The sequence below is a fragment of the Hemitrygon akajei genome, chromosome 11 (genome assembly GCF_048418815.1).
Source record: "Hemitrygon akajei chromosome 11, sHemAka1.3, whole genome shotgun sequence".
Classification (NCBI taxonomy): Eukaryota; Metazoa; Chordata; class Chondrichthyes; order Myliobatiformes; family Dasyatidae; genus Hemitrygon; species Hemitrygon akajei.
In genome coordinates this window covers 69,864,986-69,885,115 of record NC_133134.1, presented here as the reverse complement: position 1 = coordinate 69,885,115, position 20,130 = coordinate 69,864,986, and the positions used below count along the sequence as shown (strand labels likewise).

General features: G+C 41.3%; 1 protein-coding gene across 3 annotated transcripts in view; it reads right to left on the bottom strand.

The window, feature by feature from the left end:
* The window catches only part of grid2ipb (glutamate receptor, ionotropic, delta 2 (Grid2) interacting protein, b), a 241,121-nt gene that overhangs the window by 87,319 nt on the left and 133,672 nt on the right, over window positions 1-20,130 (bottom strand). For all 3 annotated transcript variants that reach the window (XM_073061062.1, XM_073061063.1, XM_073061064.1), the window contains one exon: window positions 687-841. In XM_073061062.1, coding sequence (XP_072917163.1) covers window positions 687-841 — 155 coding nt within the window. The remainder of the gene's footprint in view (window positions 1-686; window positions 842-20,130) is intronic.

Sequence of the window (20,130 nt, the reverse complement as noted above, 5' to 3'; positions counted from 1 at the left end):
AATGAGAGAGGGACAGAAAGAGAGATAGAGAGAAAAAGAAAGAGACAGACAGAGAGAGACAGAGGGAGAGAGAGAGGCAGAGGGAGAAAAGAGTAAGACAGAGAAAGAAAGAGATTGAGATACACACAGAGACAGAGTGAGAGACAGAGATTCAGAGAGAGAGAGAGATAGAGAAATAGGAGCTCTGAGTGAGAGAGAGAGCAAGGCAGGAAGGCAGAGATAGGGTGAGAGACACAGAGAGCGATTCAGAGAGACAGACTGAAGAAGACAGTAAAATGTGGACTTGTATGGGGGAGGGGCGAGAAAGAGGGTGGGACAGGAAGAGTATGTGTTGCTGTATATATGTGAATCTGAACGCACATGAGAGAGAGAATTTGAAGGCACTGAGACAGTCAGATGCCACTACAACATACATAGGAACAATTAGCCAAAATGTATTTACAAAATATTGCATAGTACTGTGAATTGATATTTAAAATGTCAGGTATTTTGTTGGTGCTCCAATGTGGAGTGATATTTTTGACAGTTACTTGAACAAGTTTAGTCCATAACACAAAAGGCCACTGTCTTGCTCAGTTCTAATGAAGGTGGTGTTCAGTCATGTCTTTCTCAGATTCTGCAAGTAACTCTCCTTTGGCAGTCATGTACAATTGGAAAATTGCCCTTTTTCAATCAAGTCACCTCACCTGGTGCTGCCTTGTAGCCGAGGAATCTGGCAATCTTCTGATGACAATGCTCTTGCTCCTCGTATGTCAGCAGCTGATAGATGAACTGCCAGATTACCTGTTTCGCTGGCGTGTCTAGCACAGGATAGATGTCAACAATCAGAGTATCAATGTTCCTGTGGAAACACAAGTACAGATTCAGCCCAGAACTTCTGTTGAACCGGTACAGTTCAGTCAACAGCTGTGCCTTAGGTCTTTCTTCACAAGTTTAAAATATGAACAAAATGAGAAATACAGTGAGAGAAAATCAGAGAGTAGAGGGAGCAAACAGGGGAAGAAAGGGGAAGTGAGGGAAGAGAGGGTGAGAGAGGGGGTGAAGGGAAAGAGAGGAAGGGGAAGTAGGGGAGGTTGAAAGAGGGCAGTGAGAGGGAGAGAGATGATCAGTTTTACTCTAGGAAGCTTTAAAAAAAGCTGGGGTGTATGGGGTGTCTGCGAGGGGTAGCACCTCTGGTGGGAGAACATGGCGCGTCCTTTTCAGGTGGTTCATCCACATTTGGTCCCCACTGGCACTCAGCTCTCACCTGTGGCTCCCTGTACCTGTTTGGATGCCACAGCGGCCACACCCCAGGCAACGGCTTCAACAAGCCGGCTAAACCAGGTGAGGGTAGCTGATGGGTCTCAAACCCTCAGTAAGATAGGGAGTTGTCTATCCCAGCATGTGAAGACAGACTCCGGCGGATTGAGCGGACGAGACCAATGGAAGGTCCAACGGTCAAGAAGGCGGTCTCTGCAAGCATCATGGAACGCGTGGAGCACAACAAGACACAGAAGATGTCCTGGTCATCCACTGCGCCTGGTCCCATCTCCAGCTGTCTCGACTCTTGTCTTGCAGCTGGATCCAGATGGGAATTGGGAAGAGAGAGCAACAAAGCAGCAGGTGTGGATACACTGGGAGCTGTAGTCATGGACCTGCATACAGGCGGCTCAGGTCTAATGGTTGTTTTTCGCTGACCGAAGCAGCAGTGAAACTCGACGACTGAGCAGCCCTCTTTAGGAACACACTGCTCACCTCCATAGTATGAGGAAGGGGCTAGAAAAGGTGCCCTAAACATTACCTGCTTCATTACAGCCTGGCCAGTTTACCGCGGCTGGCAGGGATCCCATCTTGGCAGTCGAACAAACACAACAAAACGCAAGGTGACACCGCTCACCATTGGCACTTGGAACGTGCACACGCTATTGGACAACCCTACAGCAAACAGACCAGAGAGAAGAACAGCCTTAGTTGCGAGAGGGCTTGCAAGATACAACACTGACATTGCAGCCCTGAGTGAGACTCGTCTTGCCAACGAAGGTCAGCTGACTGAAACTGGAGGTGGATACACTTTTTTCTGGGGCAGTCACGGCAGCGATGAGCATCGTAATGCTGGAGTTGGATTCACCGTCAGGAGTCACCTTGTTCGGAAACTTGCCAGTCTCCCCAAGGGTGTGAACAGCCGGCTCATGACACTACAGCTTCCGCTACAGAGCTGAAGTCAAGATCAGCGTGATCATCCTGATCAGTGCCTACGCCTGCACAATGATCAACACGGATGAGACATAAGACAGGTTCGATGAAGATCTTGACGCCCTACTATCAGCAGTGAGCAGCACCGACAAGCTGATCTCGCTCGGTGAATTCAATGCAAGAGTAGGGTGTGACTCTGCAGCCTGGCAGGGAGTAGTTGGGAGACATGGAGTGGGCAAATGTAACAGTAACGGCCTACTCTTACTGAAGACCTGTGCAGCACACGATCTCCTCATCAGCAACACAACTTTCCGCCTGCCTACCCATAACAAGACTTCCTGGATGCTCGCCCACCTCTAAGCATTGGCATCTTATCGACTATGTCAGAGTGACCAAGGCCATGTGTGGCGCTGACTGCTGGACAGATCACAGGCTCATTGTCTCCAAAATGAAGCTCCGCATCAGACTCAAGAGGCGACCACAAGGAAGCAAGGCTATGAAAAGTATCAGAGTGGCCAGGCTGAAGAACCCCAGCATTGCTTCAGCACTGGCTGAAGACTTCGAAGCCAAGCTTGCTGACCCACACCTTGCAGGCAGCACTGTGGACGACTGGGATCGCTTCAGGGATGCTGTCCATTCATCTGCACTGAAGATGCGAGGGACCTCTACCCCCAAGCAGCATGACTGGTTCAATGAGAATGATGAGGAGATACAGGCTCTACTTGTTGAAAAGCACTGCCTTCATCATGTTCATCAGAACGACCCATCATCAGCTGCCAAGGAAAACACCTTTACCAGTGCCCGCAGGACAGTCCAGAATAAACTGCGTAAAATGCAAGATGCCTGGCTGAGCGCCAAGGCAGATGAAATACAGGGATACGCTGACAGAGACAACTTGAAACAATTCTATGAAGCCCTCAACACTCTCTCCGGACCTCAGTCCCTCGGGAGCTCTCCCTCCTGAGTACAGATGGTACAACTCTCATTACAGAGAAGGCTCAGATCCTGCAGAGACAGCTGAACACTTTGAAGCCATCCTCAACCGACCGTCATCTATTTACATAGACAGGATTCCCCAGGTCGATACCACCAGCGCCATGGTGACCCACCAGTAGTAGCCGAAGTCACGAAAGCTGTCAGCCAGCTATCCAGTGGCAAAGCCCCAGGGGCAGACGCTATACCTGCAGAGATCTACAAAGCCAGTGGTCCTGTACTTATAGAGAAGTTTACCGAGTTGTTCCAGCCTTTTTGGAAGCAAGGATCCATCCCTCAGGAACTTAAAGATACATCCATCGTACACCTCTACAAGAGGAAGGGCAATTGACAAGTCTGTGACAACCACCAAGGAATCTCGCTGCTCTCCATCACAGGAAAAACTCTTGCAAGAGTCCTGCTAAATTGTCTAGTCACTCATTTGGAGCTGGTCCTGATGCCAGAGTCACAAGGTGGCTTTCGCAAAGGTCGTGGGACTATTGACATGGTTTTTGCCGTGCACCAACTTCAGGAGGGGTGTCAGGAGCAGAACGGCGAACTCTACACAACTTCTGTTGACCTCACAAAAGCCTTCGACACTGTCTGCTGACAAGGCCTGTGGAGAATCATGTCAAAGTTCGGCTGCCCCGCCAATTTCATTCAGATGGTACGCCAGTTCCATGACGGTATGATGGCCAGAGTGCTGGATGGCGGAGATCCTCTAAGGCATTCCCAGTCACCAATGACGTCAAACAGGCCTGTGTGCTCGCACCCACACTGTTCAGCATGATGTTTACTGCCATGCTGAATGATGCCTTCCAGGACAGTGATGGTGGAATCAGCCTCAAGTACAGAGTGGATGGGAAGCTCTTCAACCTGAGGAGACTTCCAGCTATTACCAAAATGAAGGATACTGTTCTGAGAGACTTCCTCTTTGCCAATCATTGCACCCTGTATGCTGGCTCAGAGCCAGAGGTGCAAGTCAATATGGACAAACTCTCCACGGCTTGTGACAACTTTGGACTCACCATCAACATCAAAAAGACCGAATTCATGCACCAGCCTGCCCCTCATGCACCGTACACAGAACCAAAAATCACAATCAAAGGATAGAAACTACAGGCAGTGGACCAGCTTACTTACCTTGGCAGCACCCTCTCCCGAGCAGTGACTATTGATACAGAGGTTAACTGCAGAATAGCAAAGGCAAGCTCTGCTTTTGGTAGACTGCACTCCACTGTATGGGAACATCGAGGAATCAGCCCAGCAACAAAACTGAAGATCTACAGAGCCGTGGTACTCACTACCTCCTGTATACCTGCGAAACATGGACTGTGTATTGAAGGCATGCAAGACAGCTCAACCATTTTCACATGACTTGTCTTCGCAGAATATCAGGCATCAGATGGCAAGACAAAGTACCAGACACTGAAGTTCTGTCTAGAGCAAGTCTACCATCAGTCCACACACTGCTGATGAGAGCACAGACCCAGTGGGCAGGTCATGTCATCCGTATGCCGGACGAGTGCATACCCAAGCAGCTGTTTTTTGGGGAACTCTCTGCTGGAAGACAATTCACATGGAGGGCAGAAAAAACATTACAAAGACACACTAAAGGCCTCCCTGAAGTCACATGACATAGGCACGACCACCCGGGAATTGCTGGCTTAAAACCACCCTACCTGGCGCAGCCTCATCCACGAGGGCTGTCAAGCTTACAAAGCAAGGCGCACTGCTGAAACACAACATAAACGCAAGCTGCACAAGTCCAGAGTCACCAGCACAGTGCCTACACATGTCTGCCCAACATGTGCCAGGACATTCCTTGTCCCAATTGGCCTGACCAGTCATCTTCAGACACACTGCATCCAGTCTCAAAATGACTAATGGTGTTGAGTCTTCATCAACGATGATGGACGAACTTCCAACATCAATACATGGGCATGGTTCAACAAATGAATATTGGGTTCTGGAAAGTCTTAAAATTTTGAAATTGTCTTCTCACCTAAACTCTCATTGAAGTACATAATTGTAATCACTGGAATGTAATTTATAATTATAATTTAGTAACATTAAAAATTATAATTAACAGGTGGTATTGATACAGCACAGGAAAGGGGATGAAACCTGAAGACCCACAGAGGTGGGCAGTGTGAAACCAAGGGGAAAGGGAGGTGTGGCAGTGGAACATTTTAAGTCATGTGTCAATGATTTGGATGATGGAATTGATGGCTTTGTTGCCAGGTTTGCAGATAGAAAGGCCACAGAAGAACTTAGGCAGATTAAGAGAATGGACAAAGAAGTGGCAAATGGAATACAGTGCCATGCACTTCAGTGGAAGAAATAAAAGGACATGGATGTGGTGAGGTTGTTTCCTATGGTGGGAGAATCTAAGGCCAAAGAACAAACCTCAGAATAGAGAGGTATCCTTTTAGAATGGAGATGCAAAAGAATTTCTTTAGCCAGAGAGTAGTGAATCTATGGAATTCGTTGCCACGGGCAGCTGTGGAGGTCAAGTCTTTAGGACTGTTTAAGACAGAGGTTGATAGATTCTTGATTGTCACCATATACTACCCTGAGATTCATTTGCTTGCGGGCAATCATAATAAATACAAAGAAACGCAATAGAATCATTGAAAACTGCACACAACAAAGATGGACAAACAAACAAATTACAAATGACATCAAATTGTGCAAATACAAAAAAGAAAATAAATAATAATGATGATAGATAGATAATATGAATGAGCTGTAGAGTTCTTGAAAGTGTCCATAGGTTCTAGAATCAGTCAGTGTTTAAGTAAGTGAAGTTATCCACTCTGGTTCAAGACCCTGATTGTTGAGAGGTAATAACTGTTCCTGAAACTGGTAGATGTTTCAAACCAAAGGAAAAATTGCATCTGCTGTTGACCTGTTGCTCAATAGGCAAATAGCAGCAGGTTCAATTCACTCCTCAGGCAGGAGTTGATTTGTTTCATCAACAACCTCTCAAAGCACTTCTTCACCGTGGATGTAAGTGGACGAATGTCATTGAGGTGAGTTGTCACATTATTCTTGGGCACCGGTATAATTGAAGCCTGCTTGAAACAGGGAGATATCGCAGACTGCCGAAGCTAGAGGTTAAAGATCAGTGAACACCCCAACCAGTTGATTAGCACAGGTCTTCAGTACTCGGCCAGGTACACCTGTCTGGACCAGAAACTTTCCATAGGTTCACACTCCTGAAGGATACTCTCACTTCAGCCTCAGAGATTGAAATCAGAAGGTTGCCAGGGCTTAAGGGAGTTCACGAAAGTGCCTCCATATTTTGTTGGTCAACAAACATAAAAGTCATTGGGCTCATCTGAGAGCAAAACCTTCTTGTCACTTTGTAGGAGGTGGTAGCTTTTGTAAGGTATAGCTCATAGTACAAAGAGAAGAGGGAGACAAGAAAGTGTATGCTTGAGTCAGCTGTTAAATTAACATTACTCTAACTTCTCAAAGTCAAGAAAAATACACACCATTTGACATTTACTAAAATTGCTTATCAGGAGTTCACAGCTTATGATGGTGTACATTGCTGCTGTGGCAACTCACTTACTACTCCATTTAAGCATAGGGTAAGAAAACACCAGTCTTACAGCTCAAATCTGAAGGGTTTATACATCCTCGAAGAGTAAATCAAGCAACGATCTGCTGGAGGAACTCATGGAACCTCTGTGGGAAAAAAGAAATTGTCTACATTTCAGATCAAAACCCTGGAGAGGTAAGATGGAGAATGATAAAGAGGAGAAGGGAAGTGGCAAGGAAGGAATCCAAGATGAGTGCTGGACTGAGGCAGGGTCTAAGATGACAGGCAGCTGGTGTCCGGTAGGGAAAGTAAATAGGGTGGTTGTAGCAGGCAACGAGTAAGAGAGGAAAAAGGAAAAAAACTATACAGAGCAAGGTGTCTGAGGAAGTATGAAGATATGAGACAGCTTCTGGGGGGAAATAAGTAGGAAGACAAAGTGCTTCCACTGCTAAATAGAACAGGTGAGAATGGAAGCCATTAGGGGACAGGGGAATGATAACTGGAACCAGAATGGAAATGGGGTGGTGGGGAGTGGAGGAACCTGCGTGTGAAAAGGGCATAGGTGCCATGAGGGAAAAGGGTTGAGGATTAGTGAAGGGGGCCTGGGGGAAAAGTGTGAAGGGTACAATAATGGGAGCACCGGAGGATCAAAAAGTGAGAGAGAAAGGGGAAAGTGGAGAGTGGTATAATTCTGCCATTTGTAAGAACAAATGATGTACTCTTGAATTTAATGACATGATAGGAGCTCGCTCACACCCAGAGGTATATGGCCTGACTAAATGTATTAACAGCAAAAACAACAAGCAATTCTCCCCTAACTTACAGACCATCAAAGTTCTGAAATCCTGCTTTATTTAGCTGTGATTGGGTTTAACCATTAACCTCTAACAGATGGAAGATCCTTTGAGGACTTCCTCAAAGATAGTGAAATAAAGCATGTGAATGCCAAAGGCAAAGCGCTTTCGGCCCTGCTTCACATGTAATCTTCCTTCAATTAAAGTCCATTTTGTTGTCATATGCACAAGTATGTGTATGCAGATGTGCCATGAAAAACTTACTTGCAATAGCATTACAGACACATAGCATTAGATAAGCAGCATTCACATGTAAAACATAAATGAAACATAAATTAAAGAATTTTCAGTTGAAAATTCAAAATGTTTAGGAAGTAAACTTTAGCATAAAGAGAGCACAGGGGTCATAGTTTTTCTAAACAGTGACTAGGATTAGTTCAAGAACTGTATTTTTGAAGGGAAATAGCTGTTCTTGAATCCAATGGTGTTGAACTTCAGGTTGACCCCATCACACAGAACATTTCTATCACCTACAAGGCAGATCAGGAACGTGATGGAATAGTCTATATTTATCTGAATAGGAGCAGCTTCAACAATACTAAAAAAGCTTGACACCACTTCAGAAATAAGCAGCACAATTCATTGGCTTCCCATTTAACATCAAACCATCACTCCCTTCACAATCATCACCCAGTGACTGCAGTGTGAACCATCTGAAAAGTGCATTGTAGTCATTTACAATTGGCCCAGGCTATTTCACAATTTCATCTCAAGCGCTAAGTAGCAGCAGAGGAATAGGTACATACCAACTAACTCACACACTATCCTGACTTAAAAATATATTCACCACTTTTTTATATTGTTCAGTTTAAATCCTCAAACTCCCTGCAGAGCTGCATAGGAATACCTTCAGTAAAAGGACTACCGACTCAAAAAGATGACAAGAATGATTAGGGAACAAAAACAAAAGCTGGACTGGTCAGATGTTGAATTGGCATAAGGCTGCTGAGTTTTAGATGAGCTCAGCTTTTTGGATTAAAACAATAAATATTAGAAAGACTCCAAAGGTCAGACATCATCTGCGGAATGATAACCAGAGTCAACATTTCAACACAATTGAAAAAGTTAAACGTAAAAAATATTTAAGATGCAGTGAAGACGACAAGGGAGGAAAGATCAACAGCAACTTCTTCCTGTTTCTTCAGATTGAGTAATTCCAGTATCTTCAGCTTTTCTTTCAACAACAGCAGTACTTTACTTCTGTATTTCTTCTTAAATGGTGAAATATTAAATGGTGAAACCAGCTAAAGTGGAACAAAGATGTTTTGCAGAAACTAAAGCATAGATAAGAACTTCAGCACAGGCCGAGAGATGGACAACATGTAAGAAAACTACAATTTTAATAACAGGCAGGATAAGATTAAAGCATTGAGGTATGAGGTTACTTCTTTCAACCATCCTCCTGGCCAAGGTGAGTCTCAGGAGAACAAAAGAGAGGACCTAAGGACATCTCAGATCGAGTCCTCAGCATTCTTTTTTTTTGTAATTTATTTTTTATTGAAGTTCATCATCAAATAAACATTTCCATAAGATGTATTTCAGGTATTGTACATATATCTAACCAAGCAGAGTCCATTGCCAAGAAGGCCCACCAGCACCTTTACTTCCTGAGAAAGCTGAAGAAATTTGGCCTGTCCCCTAAAACCCTCACTAATTTTTATAGGTGCACCGTAGAAAGCATTCTTCTAGGGTGCATCACAACCTGGTATGGAAGTTGTCCTGTCCAAGACCGGAAGAAGCTGCAGAAGATCATGAACATAGCCCAGCACATCACACAAACCAACCTTCCAACCTTGGACTCACTTTACACCGCACGCTGTCGGAGCAGTGCTGCCAGGATAATCAAGGACACAACCCACCCAGCCAACACACTTTTTGTCCCTCTTCCCTCCGGGAGAAGGTTCAGGAGCTTGAAGATTCATACGGCCAGATTTGGGAACAGCTTCTTTCCAACTGTGATAAGACTGCTGAACGGATCCTGACCTGGATCTGGGCCGTACCTTCCAAATATCCGGACCTGACTTGCACTACCTTACTTTCCCTTTTCTATTTTCTAATTATGATTTATAATTTAAATTTTTATTATATTTACTTTGATTTGTACTCCAGGGAGCACGAAGCGCAGAAACAAATATCGCTGTGATGATTGTACGCTCTAGTATCAATTGTTTGGTGACAATAAAGTGGAAGTATATGTATGCCACAAATCTCCACACAATATTTATCTGAGGTATACAGTTATAGTAAAGAGAGGAAAGAAAGAACAAGTGAAAGGAGAAAACTATGTACAAGTAGGGAGTGATCTTTTTTACAACATATTCATTGATTTGTGAGGATAAAATCAGGCCTACGAGGTGTTATGTAGTTAAACCATTTTTCCCAGTATGAATCAAATTTTTCCAACTTATGATTAACAGATGCTGTTAGCTTCTTCATTTTGTAAATGTCCATTGTAATTTCCATCCATGCATTCAAGGTTGGGCTCTCCTGTGATAACCATTTCCTAGTAAAAGTCTTTTTACCAGCCACCAACAGTATATTCATTAAATATTTATCTCTTTTCAAACATTCTTAAGGTATATACACAAAATATATGGTCTTACTCTCTAAGGGTATTTCACATTTAAAGATTTCTTGTAGGGCATTGTGTATCCCACTCCAATAGTCTTTGATAATGAGACATTCCCAGAAAATATGATAATGGTTTGCATTTTAATTTCTGCAATTTCTCCAGCAAACAGGGAGGTTACTATCATAATGGGATTTCTGAGAGGGTGTAATAAAATATCTTAACAAGTTTTTCCATCCAAACTCCCTCCACTTCTGTGAACTGGTACACTTCCATTGATACCTCCATATTATTGTCCATTCTTCCTCAGATATAATTATCCCTCCTTCATTTTCCCAATTTGTTTTAATGTATGAAGTCGAATGTGTTTTAAGATTTGACAAACCCTTATACACGCTTGAAATGATTCTACTACTGTTATCTGAGTAATATGCTTTTCTAAATAGGTCTATCAAACATGTACTTGCCTTGGTTTCATTTTTAACCATCCTACTAACGTATTGTCGCATCTGTAAATACTGATAAAAGTCTTGTTTTTCTAATGTGTTTTTATTTAAGCATTTCAAAACTGAACAGTGTTCCTTCTTTCATTATATTGCAAAGAACTGTTATTCCTTTAGCTGTCCAGTCCTTAAATCTAGCATCCAGTTTATTCAGCATAAAATCCGAGTCATATGCACACCATTTAAGAATTGCAATATTTCCCTCTAGTTTATATTCTTTTACAATAGTTTTCCTTATTTTAAGAGTCCTTTTCACCCATGGGTTATCAATAGTATTTATGTACCTTTGTAGGTTGTTACAGCCAAAATTGCCTGTATGGGGATGGGAATTACCTGCTCCTCAATGTTTTTCCATTGAGCATCATATGATGGGTTGCACCAACATATCACAGCTCTCAACTGTGCTACAAGATAATAATCTCTAAGAGAAGGTAGGCTCCATCCCCCCTCTTCCTTTGCTAATTGCAAAGTTTTGAGATGAACTCTGAGCCTTTTACCCTGCCAAATATACCTTGATAACATCTTGTTCCATTCATTGAATTGATTTTGATTAATCTCTATTGGTAGGGTCTGAAAGAGATATAACAGTCCGGGCAGTATATTCATTTTAATAGATTCAATCCTTGAACTGAGACTAAAAAAAGGAATTAGGTTCCATCTTGTTACATTTTCCTTAATTTTTTTTAATATATAGGCTGATGTTTGCATTCTGATAATTTTGCCAATGATGTCCAAATATTTGAAAGACTCTGTTTGCCATGCCCAGGGATATCTATTTTGAATTTCTCTTGGTGGGCTATAGTTATATGAAAGTAATTGGGTTTTATCTATGTTGATCTTGTATCCTGATAATTGACCATATTGTTCAAATGATTGCATCAATCAACGTAAAGAGTATGTTGGTTGCCCGAGATAAATCTAAATGTCATCCACGTAACAGGCCAATTTATGCTCTGTCCCTTAAATAGTAATTCCCCCGATATCTTCATTTTGTCTGATGTATTGAGCTAATGGTTCCAGATATAATGCAAAAAGTAGCGGTGACCAAGCACAACCCTGTCTTGTGCCCCCTTCTAGAGTAAAGCTATTTGATAAATATCCATTGATTTTAATCCTAGCAGTAGGGTTATCATATAATGCCTGTAAAGTTTTAATAATTGTGTCATGGAAAGCAAATCTATGTAAAACTCTGTAAAGAAAACTCCAATTAACTGAATCAAATGCCTTTTCAGCAGCGTCCATGCTAATCCCTATTTCTTCGATTTTATTTTTTTGTATATGATCCATAATGTGAAGTGTCCTTCATATATTGTCTTGTGTTTGGCGTTGTTGTATAAAACCTGTCTGATCGTTATGTATCAGTACTCTTCTAATCGTTTGGCCATGATGGAGGTAAATAATCTTTATTCTACATTAAGAACGGATATTGGTCTAAATGACCCACATTCCATTTTATCCTTGCCTTCTTTCGGTATAGCTGATATTATCACTTCCTTCCAGCTAAGTGGCATTTGCATCTTTTTTAGAGCCCAGTTCATTGTGGGGAGTAAGACAGGAATTAACTCATTTTTAAATTCTTTGTACCACTCTGCTGTATACCCATCTGATCCTGGTGACTTGCTTAATTTAAGCCTACTAATTGCAGCTTTTAATTCAACTTCAGTTATGTCAGCAGTCATCGTTCTATTTTGTTCTTCGCTTAAAGTGGGTAACTCTAGAGAATTCAGAAAGGTATCAATTTGTGTTATGCTTCCCCCTGGAACTTTGGAATATAGAGTTTTGTAAATCACTTCAAAAGCTTCTTGTATTTCAGTTAGCTTATTTTTTTTAATCATTTTTGTTCCTGGATTCCTAATTCTACGAATTGTATTTTCTGCTATCTTTTTTTTTCAGTTTCCACACCAGTATTTTCATAGACTTAGATCCACTTTCATAATGTGTCTGTTTCAGAAACATTAAATTTTTCCTGATTTCTTGAGTAGCCAAACTATTAATTTCATTCCAATTTTTTTTTAATTTCCTCTAATGTATCCTGTGTCAAATTCAATTTGTGTTTTTTTCTAGTTCCTTCACCATATTTTGTAATTCCTCTAATGTTTTATTCCTTATTGTTTTCTTAAATAAAGATATCACTATAATTTTCCCTCTTACAATAGCCTTCAGAGTATCCCATAGAATGGGAGGTGAAGCCTCTCCATTATCTTTGAATTCTAAGCAAAGACCAATTTCTTTTTTAATTTGTTCCTTAAAGTAGGGATCATTGAGTAGACTTGAATTTAGTTTCCAAATAGTATTCTTTGGTTGTAGGTCAAAATCAACAGATAAATATATAGGTGCATGGTCACTTACATCTATTGTCCCAATTTCACAGGTGCTTATTTTTTCTTTGTCTTTTCCAAAAGTTATGAAATAGTCTATTCTTGTATATACAGAATAGGGGGCAGAATAATGAGTGTAATCCTTTCTGTTGGGGAAAAGGTCCCTCCATATATCAATTAGACCGACATCCTCAAAAAGTGTATTAACTTTCTTATGTAAGGATTTGGTTTCATAGGTTTTTCTATTAGAAGAGTCTAACTTTGGTTGTAATTGTAAATTTAAGTCTCCCCACATATCAGGAGACCTTCTGTTCCCATTACTATAATATTAGTCATTTTCTGAAAGAAACTAATATCACTCCCTGGGAGTGTGTATATATTCAATAGAGTAACTGAATTTCCATCTATATTCCCCCTTACCAGAATATATCTGCCCTCGTTATCGCCCATTTCAAATACTTTTTCAAAATTTAACTTAATTGAGATAAGAATAGCAACTCCTCTCCTATGTCCTGATTTATACGAGGTGAAAAACAAATTAGTGAAGCCCATTCTCTTTAGTTTTCCATGCTCATTATCACTTGTGAGTTTCCTGTAAATATACTACATGGGCTTGTTCTTTTTTCATTTTGGATAGAATTCTACTGCGTTTGATTGGATTTAACATTAAAAAAAATGAATTTTACTTTGTCCTTAGCCATGTGTATTTATCTGTCAATGTATCACTGAAATTAGCAGAATAAAACTTAATCAATCTACTCCCTGAACAAATAAGAACTAAGAAATGCTAATAATAAAAAAAGGCAATAAGGTGTGATTCCAAGGCTGAGCTCTCTAGTAGATGACCCTGGGTTGAGCTAGAGGAAATGTCTAGCTGTGGGGGATAACCCCTCCTACTTGTGAGTTGAGGGCCCCCAATGCAGTACTCATAAAAGTAAGTGAACAAATCTATGTCCAGTACACAGAAAAGATTTCCCTGTGTATTCCTCCCATGTATATATTCTCATTTAGGTGGGGGAAAAGGAGTGAATGAATGAATAAAAAATAATTGAGTAATTAAAATCCACATTATAATAAGTATTTCTTGAGATGGGTTTAGCACCGTCTATTATTGCTTTCATTTAGCTTCTCAACACTTTTAAAGTTAGCTAAACCTTATGGCTCTTCTGGAGGGAATGAGGGCTGACTTCATAAAACTCACAGTCACTTCCTGACATACTTCTCTCGCCCTCTTCCTATCCCTTGCTTTCTCGATTCTCTCACTATTTCCCAAGCAGAGTGGGATAACTGCTCAGCCAGGCTTTCCCTCGGTTTGATCACGCTGATGGTCAACCCTCTGGCCTTCATGTCTGTAGTCGCCTCTTTCACTGTCTGATATAGTTGCATCCCATCTTCATAAAACACTCGCAGTTTAGCAGGGTACGGAGTTTGGAATCTAATCTTTCCTTGCTTTAATATTCACTTTACTTCAGAGTATTCTTTATGTTTCTGCAGGACCACCGGGAGGTAATCTTGATCGAAATCCCGTCCAAGAAGACCCTCTTCTTTCCCTAGGCCCTTCATAGAATCTCCGCCTTGGTATTGTATCGAAGGAATCTAATTACTATTCAGCGTGGCTTATCTTCTCTGTTTCTAATGGGTCTTGGGACGAGCGCACGATGCGCCCTCTCAATTTCAAGGTCCATAGTCGAAGGAATCTCCAGCGTGTCCCGCAGCAACTTTCCTACAAACTCCATCATAGACAAACCCTCCGCTCCTTTGGGAACATTGTATATCCTGATATTTTTCTGCTGTGATCTTTCCTCCTGGTCAAGCAGTTTATTTTCTTGTTGATTTAATATTTTTATCATCTTACTTAGTATCCCTTCCATGTTTTGCATGCAATCTTCCACCATCTCAGTTCATGTCTCTGCCACCACTATTTTTTGATTGATGTTGGCGAGTTCTGACTTGATATCATTTAGTTGCTGTTCTATATTGGAATTCTTGTATCTCTTCCAGAATTTTTATCATATTTGCCACTTCGCCTGAAAGAGGCCCATCATCAGCCTCACTACCATGCATTTGGGTAGGAGAGCCGCTTGCTGCATTCCTCTCATCCACAGGCTCTGCAGTGATGCTTTTTTATCTCCATTCTTTTTCCTCATTCTTGTCCCCCTTATCAATTCAGATATTTTCAAAAGATCTTATATTTGATGGATTAATGGGGCAAAATATACATTTTTCCAGAGGAGCTGTTGACTTAAGCTGCCATTCTGGGCGATGACATCACTGGAAACGAGTCCTCAGCATTCTTAAGTGACAGGGTGCAAGAGTTGTTTTATGTGTTCAACACAAGTTTCAGCTCTTTACTTCCATCACGAACAAATCAAAAGCAGTCATCTTACATCGATGTCATTACATCAGACACTGTCTCTTAAAGTGAACACAGCAACTCAATGATAGTGTTTGTGAATTATGTAGAACAATTTCTATTATGAACAATACATGTCATCCGTCACCCATTGCATTACCCTACACTATTCTAGAGGAATAATGGTAAGGAGATATAAAGTAGTTTGGTAGTTTACCAACACATCAAGATTCAAGCTGGATACTTGGACCTAATACAGTTTTCTTTCCTGTCTTTGGAGGAAAATGGCAAAAAAAATCACTAATTAAAATACTGAAAGAGAAAAATACAAGACAATTACACCTGTTTGGACAGGATGGAGATTAACATCAATTTGCATCTGCTACTTGGTACCTCATTTGGGAATGGACATCTAAGTACACATATTCATGAAGGGCAAACACCACTAAACAACAGGGTTAGATGTCAGTTACCAGTCTTGAAGACCAAGTTCTCCTTAACCAAAACACAAATAAAAAAAATATCTGCTCATAGACTTTTTAAAATATTTTATTTATAATTTTCTACAAACTACAATGAAGAAAAGAAAATCAATAATATATATAGAAGGATCATTGCCATATAAACAAAAATAACAATAATACATGTCTTAACAAATGAGCAAGTCACTCATAGTAAAAAAGGAAAATAAAAGAGAAAAAGAAAGAAAAGCACCTATCCAACTCCAAGCCAACCATTATATGAGATAGACTTTTATTACCCCAGAACTACATGTTGTAATAATAAAAAAGGGGGGCAGCCTGCTACCTGATCAGAAAAAAACAAAAGTAAAAAAAAAGCTGGAAATGTAGGGTCTGATTATCAAGGGAAAAAAGAACAAACACCTGTCAATCTAGGTGAGAGTTATGCAAATATTCGAGAAAAGATCCCCACACCCTATGGAACTTTGTGCCTGAATTAGAAAGTGAGTAGCGAATCTTTTCGAGATCTAAACAAGACAAGACAAATTAATGTAATTAAAATGTATATTCTCCCTAAATTTTTATACTTATTTCAATCTTTACCAATATTTATTCCTGAAGTTTCTTTTGATTCTTTAGATTCTATTATCTTGTCATACCTACGGAAGGGTAAACAGCCCAGACTCAATAAAGCTCATCTCCAAAAGCCATCTTCCAAAAGAGAAGGTGGCTTGGCATTGCCTAATTTTTGTTCATATTATTGGGCAGCCAATATTCATAATATTCTGTTTTGGTCCTACTTTTATAATCAGTCTGTTTGTCCAACATGGGTGGCAATGGAATTAAACGCTTAAATTATCTATTCCAGCTTTACTTGGATTTGTTGTTCCTTGCCAATTGCCAAAATCTATTATTAATCCTGTAATCAGGTATACTCTGAGAATATGGGCTCAATTTAGAAAATACCATGGTCTTTATAGTTTTTCCCTCTCTAGTCCTATTCTATACAATCATTTATTTCAACCATCTATGCAGGATTCCACATTCCAAGACTGGTGTAGGAGAGGTATCAGGCGTTTTGAAGATCTTTTTATAGACAATCGGTTTGCATCTTTTGAACAGTTGTCTATAAAGTTTAATTTACCGAATACTCATTTTTTTAGATACCTCCAAATTAGACATTTTATTAGCCCTTTAATACCACATTTTCCTGAACAACCTGATAAAAATGTTGTAGACATGTTTCTTCAAATGAACCCCTTGGGCAAAGGCGTAATTTCTACTATTCGTGTTGAATTTATGATTCTCAGACGAGCCCCTTGTGATAAAATTAAAACTGCTTGGGAGCATGAATTTTTCTTGGGTTTTTCTTTGTCCAACAAGGTTTGGGATTCAATTCTTAAATCCATCAATTCAATCTCTTTATATGCTCATCATTGTCTCCTGCAGTTTAAAGTCGTCCACAGGGCTCATATGTCCAAAACCAAATTGGCGAAGTTTTATCCTGATATTAGTCCCTGGTGTGACAAATGCAAAGGAGGTGAGGCCTCCCTTTTCCATTTGTATTGGGCCTGTCCTACTCTGGAAAAAATTTGGAAAGATTTTTTTTAACTTTATCTTCTATATTAAATTGTCATTTGGAACCTGATCCTTTGATCGATCGTTTTGGTATTCTTCGAGACCCTGACAAGCATTTGACCCCGGCTAAACAACGAACATTGTCTTTTGCCTCTCTTCTAGCCAGACGAGCAGTACTTCTTAAGTGGAGAGATGTAGTTCCCCCTACCCATGCTCAATGGCTTAGGGATATTATGTCTTGTTTAGATCTCGAAAAGATTCACTGCTCATAGTCTTTGGATTGGGCACTGGGAGAAAGATGGGTGCAAAACATATACTTTTCCTCAGGTATGAGGCTTGTCCTGAAGTAGACAGTATGCATTATTCACACATGGTTTACCACATCAGGTCTTTTTAAGTGCCACCCACCAGACCTGTTTTCTGCTAACTTCTTGCTTCCAATCTCTGGACAATCTCTTCACCATAACCTTCTCTAAAAGACTCCCCAACTCATTCCTTTCACAAGCTATGCTCCTCAAAGGGAAAATATAATGCCAGTAGGACAATTATCTTTCCATAATGTAAAAGCTAGCTGTGTGTTATTTTTTTAAATTGCAGAAGACAGAGGACATGATTTTTATTTTATTATTCGTTAATTCATTTGTGCTAATATCTAGTGTGTATGAGTTATATGTCTTGAATTGTGCACCCTGGTCTGGTGGAACATTATTTTGTTTGAACATGTATACAATTGAATGACAATCAACTTGAAATTAAATGAAAGCTGGATGGGAGGGGATGGCATTCACAAAGCTCAGCTGGAGTAACTGTTCCCCTCAGGCTTTCATTACCCTGCCACCACCCTACCCTACCTACTTCACAGTCCAGGTTATGTGAGGAAAACTGTTGGTGTTCATTGATGGTAACTCACGTAACAGTGCTACTTATATATCCATATAACAATTACAGCACAGAAACAGGCCACCTCGGCCCTTCTAGTCAGTGCCAAACACTTACTCTCACCTAGTCCCACCAATCTGCAGTCAGCCCATAACCCTCCATTCCTTTCCTGTCCATTCACTTTAAATGACAATATCGAACCTGCCTCTACCACTTCTACTGGAAGCTCGTTCCACACAGCTACCACTTTCTGAGTAAAGAAATTTCCCCCTCGTGTTACCCCTAAATTTTTGCCCCCTAACTCTGAACTCATGTCTTCTTGTTTGAATCTCCCCTGCTCTCAATGGGAAAAGCCTATCAATGTCAACTCTATCTATCCCCCTCATAATTTTAAATACCTCTATCAAGTCCCCCCTCAACCTTCTACGCTCCAAAGAATAAAGACCTAACTTGTTCAACCTTTCTCTGTAACTTAGGTGCTGAAACCCAGGTAACATTCTAGTAAATCTCCTCTGTACTCTCTCTATTTTGTTGACATCTTTCCTATAATTTGGTGACCAGAACTGTACACAATACTCCAAATTTGGCCTCACCAATGCCTTGTACAATTTTAACATTACTTCTATACTCAATGCTCTGATTTATAAAGGCCAGCATACCAAAACCTTTCTTCACCACCCTATCCACATGAGATTCCACCTTCAGGGAACTATGCACCATTATTCCTAGATCACTCTGTTCTACTGCATTCTTCAATGCCCTACCATTTACCATGTATGTCCTATTTTGATTATTCCTACCAAAATGTAGCACCTCACACTTATCAGCATTAAACTCCATCTGCCATCTTTCAGCCCACTCTTCTAACTGGCCTAAATCTCTCTGCAAGCTTTGAAAACCTACTTCATTATCCACAACACCACCTATCTTAGTATCATCTGCATACTTACTAATCCAATTTACCACCCATCATCCAGATCATTAACGTATTGATGCACCATCAATAACTCTCTCTGAGACGTTAAGGCAAGATATCGGCTTTGATTGACTGGAAGAAAGAACAAGCAGTAGTTGACCACCATACTACATCCTGGAGACTGAGGGCCGGGCTCAGGCCTCAATCGCCTTTATACCTGAGGTCTGTGGGAGGAGCCACAGGAGCAGTCAGCAGGGGGCGTGTCCAGACAGGTATATGTAGTTCACCACATTCACCCCCCCGTGTTTTAAAAGAGAGTCCCCATGGGGCGAAGTTTCTTACAAGTATAGTTACAGGTTAAGTCTATCAGGTGGTTGAATCTGTCGCTGCGATCTACGTAGCACCGGCTGTGATTGCACAGGTGCCGGTGGTGTTTGCACCAGAGACGGTGGTTGTGCTGGTTCCGGCCTAACTGGAGGTGTCAGCCCACTAGGCGTCAGTGATCCCTCATGCGTGTGCGAGGGATATACACCTCATACCTGGTATATGAGTGTTGTGAGGGGTCAGTGTAGGGCTCGGTGTGCGCGGTGTCACCTCGGGTACAGGGTTCATAGTTACCGTGGAGTGTTTGGGGTAGTGGTCTGCTGCTCCTGCGGGCGCCAGGTCGCGGACGGAGACCGTGTCCTCCCGCCCATCAGGTAAGACCACGTAGGCATACTGGGGGTTCGCATGTAGAAGGTGAACCTTCTCGACCAGCGGGGAGTATTTATTGCTCCTCACATGTTTCCGGAGCAGCACTGGCCCTGGGGACGTCAGCCAAGCTGGTAGGGTGGTCCCAGTGGCAGAATTCCTGGGAAAAGAGAATAGGCGCTCGTGAGAGGTGGCATTGGTGGACGTACATAACAGGGAGCGGATAGAGTGGAGTGCCTCAGGGAGGACCTCTTGCCATCAAGAGACCGACAACCCTTTTGACTTAAGGGCTAAAAGTGTGGCCTTCCACACTGT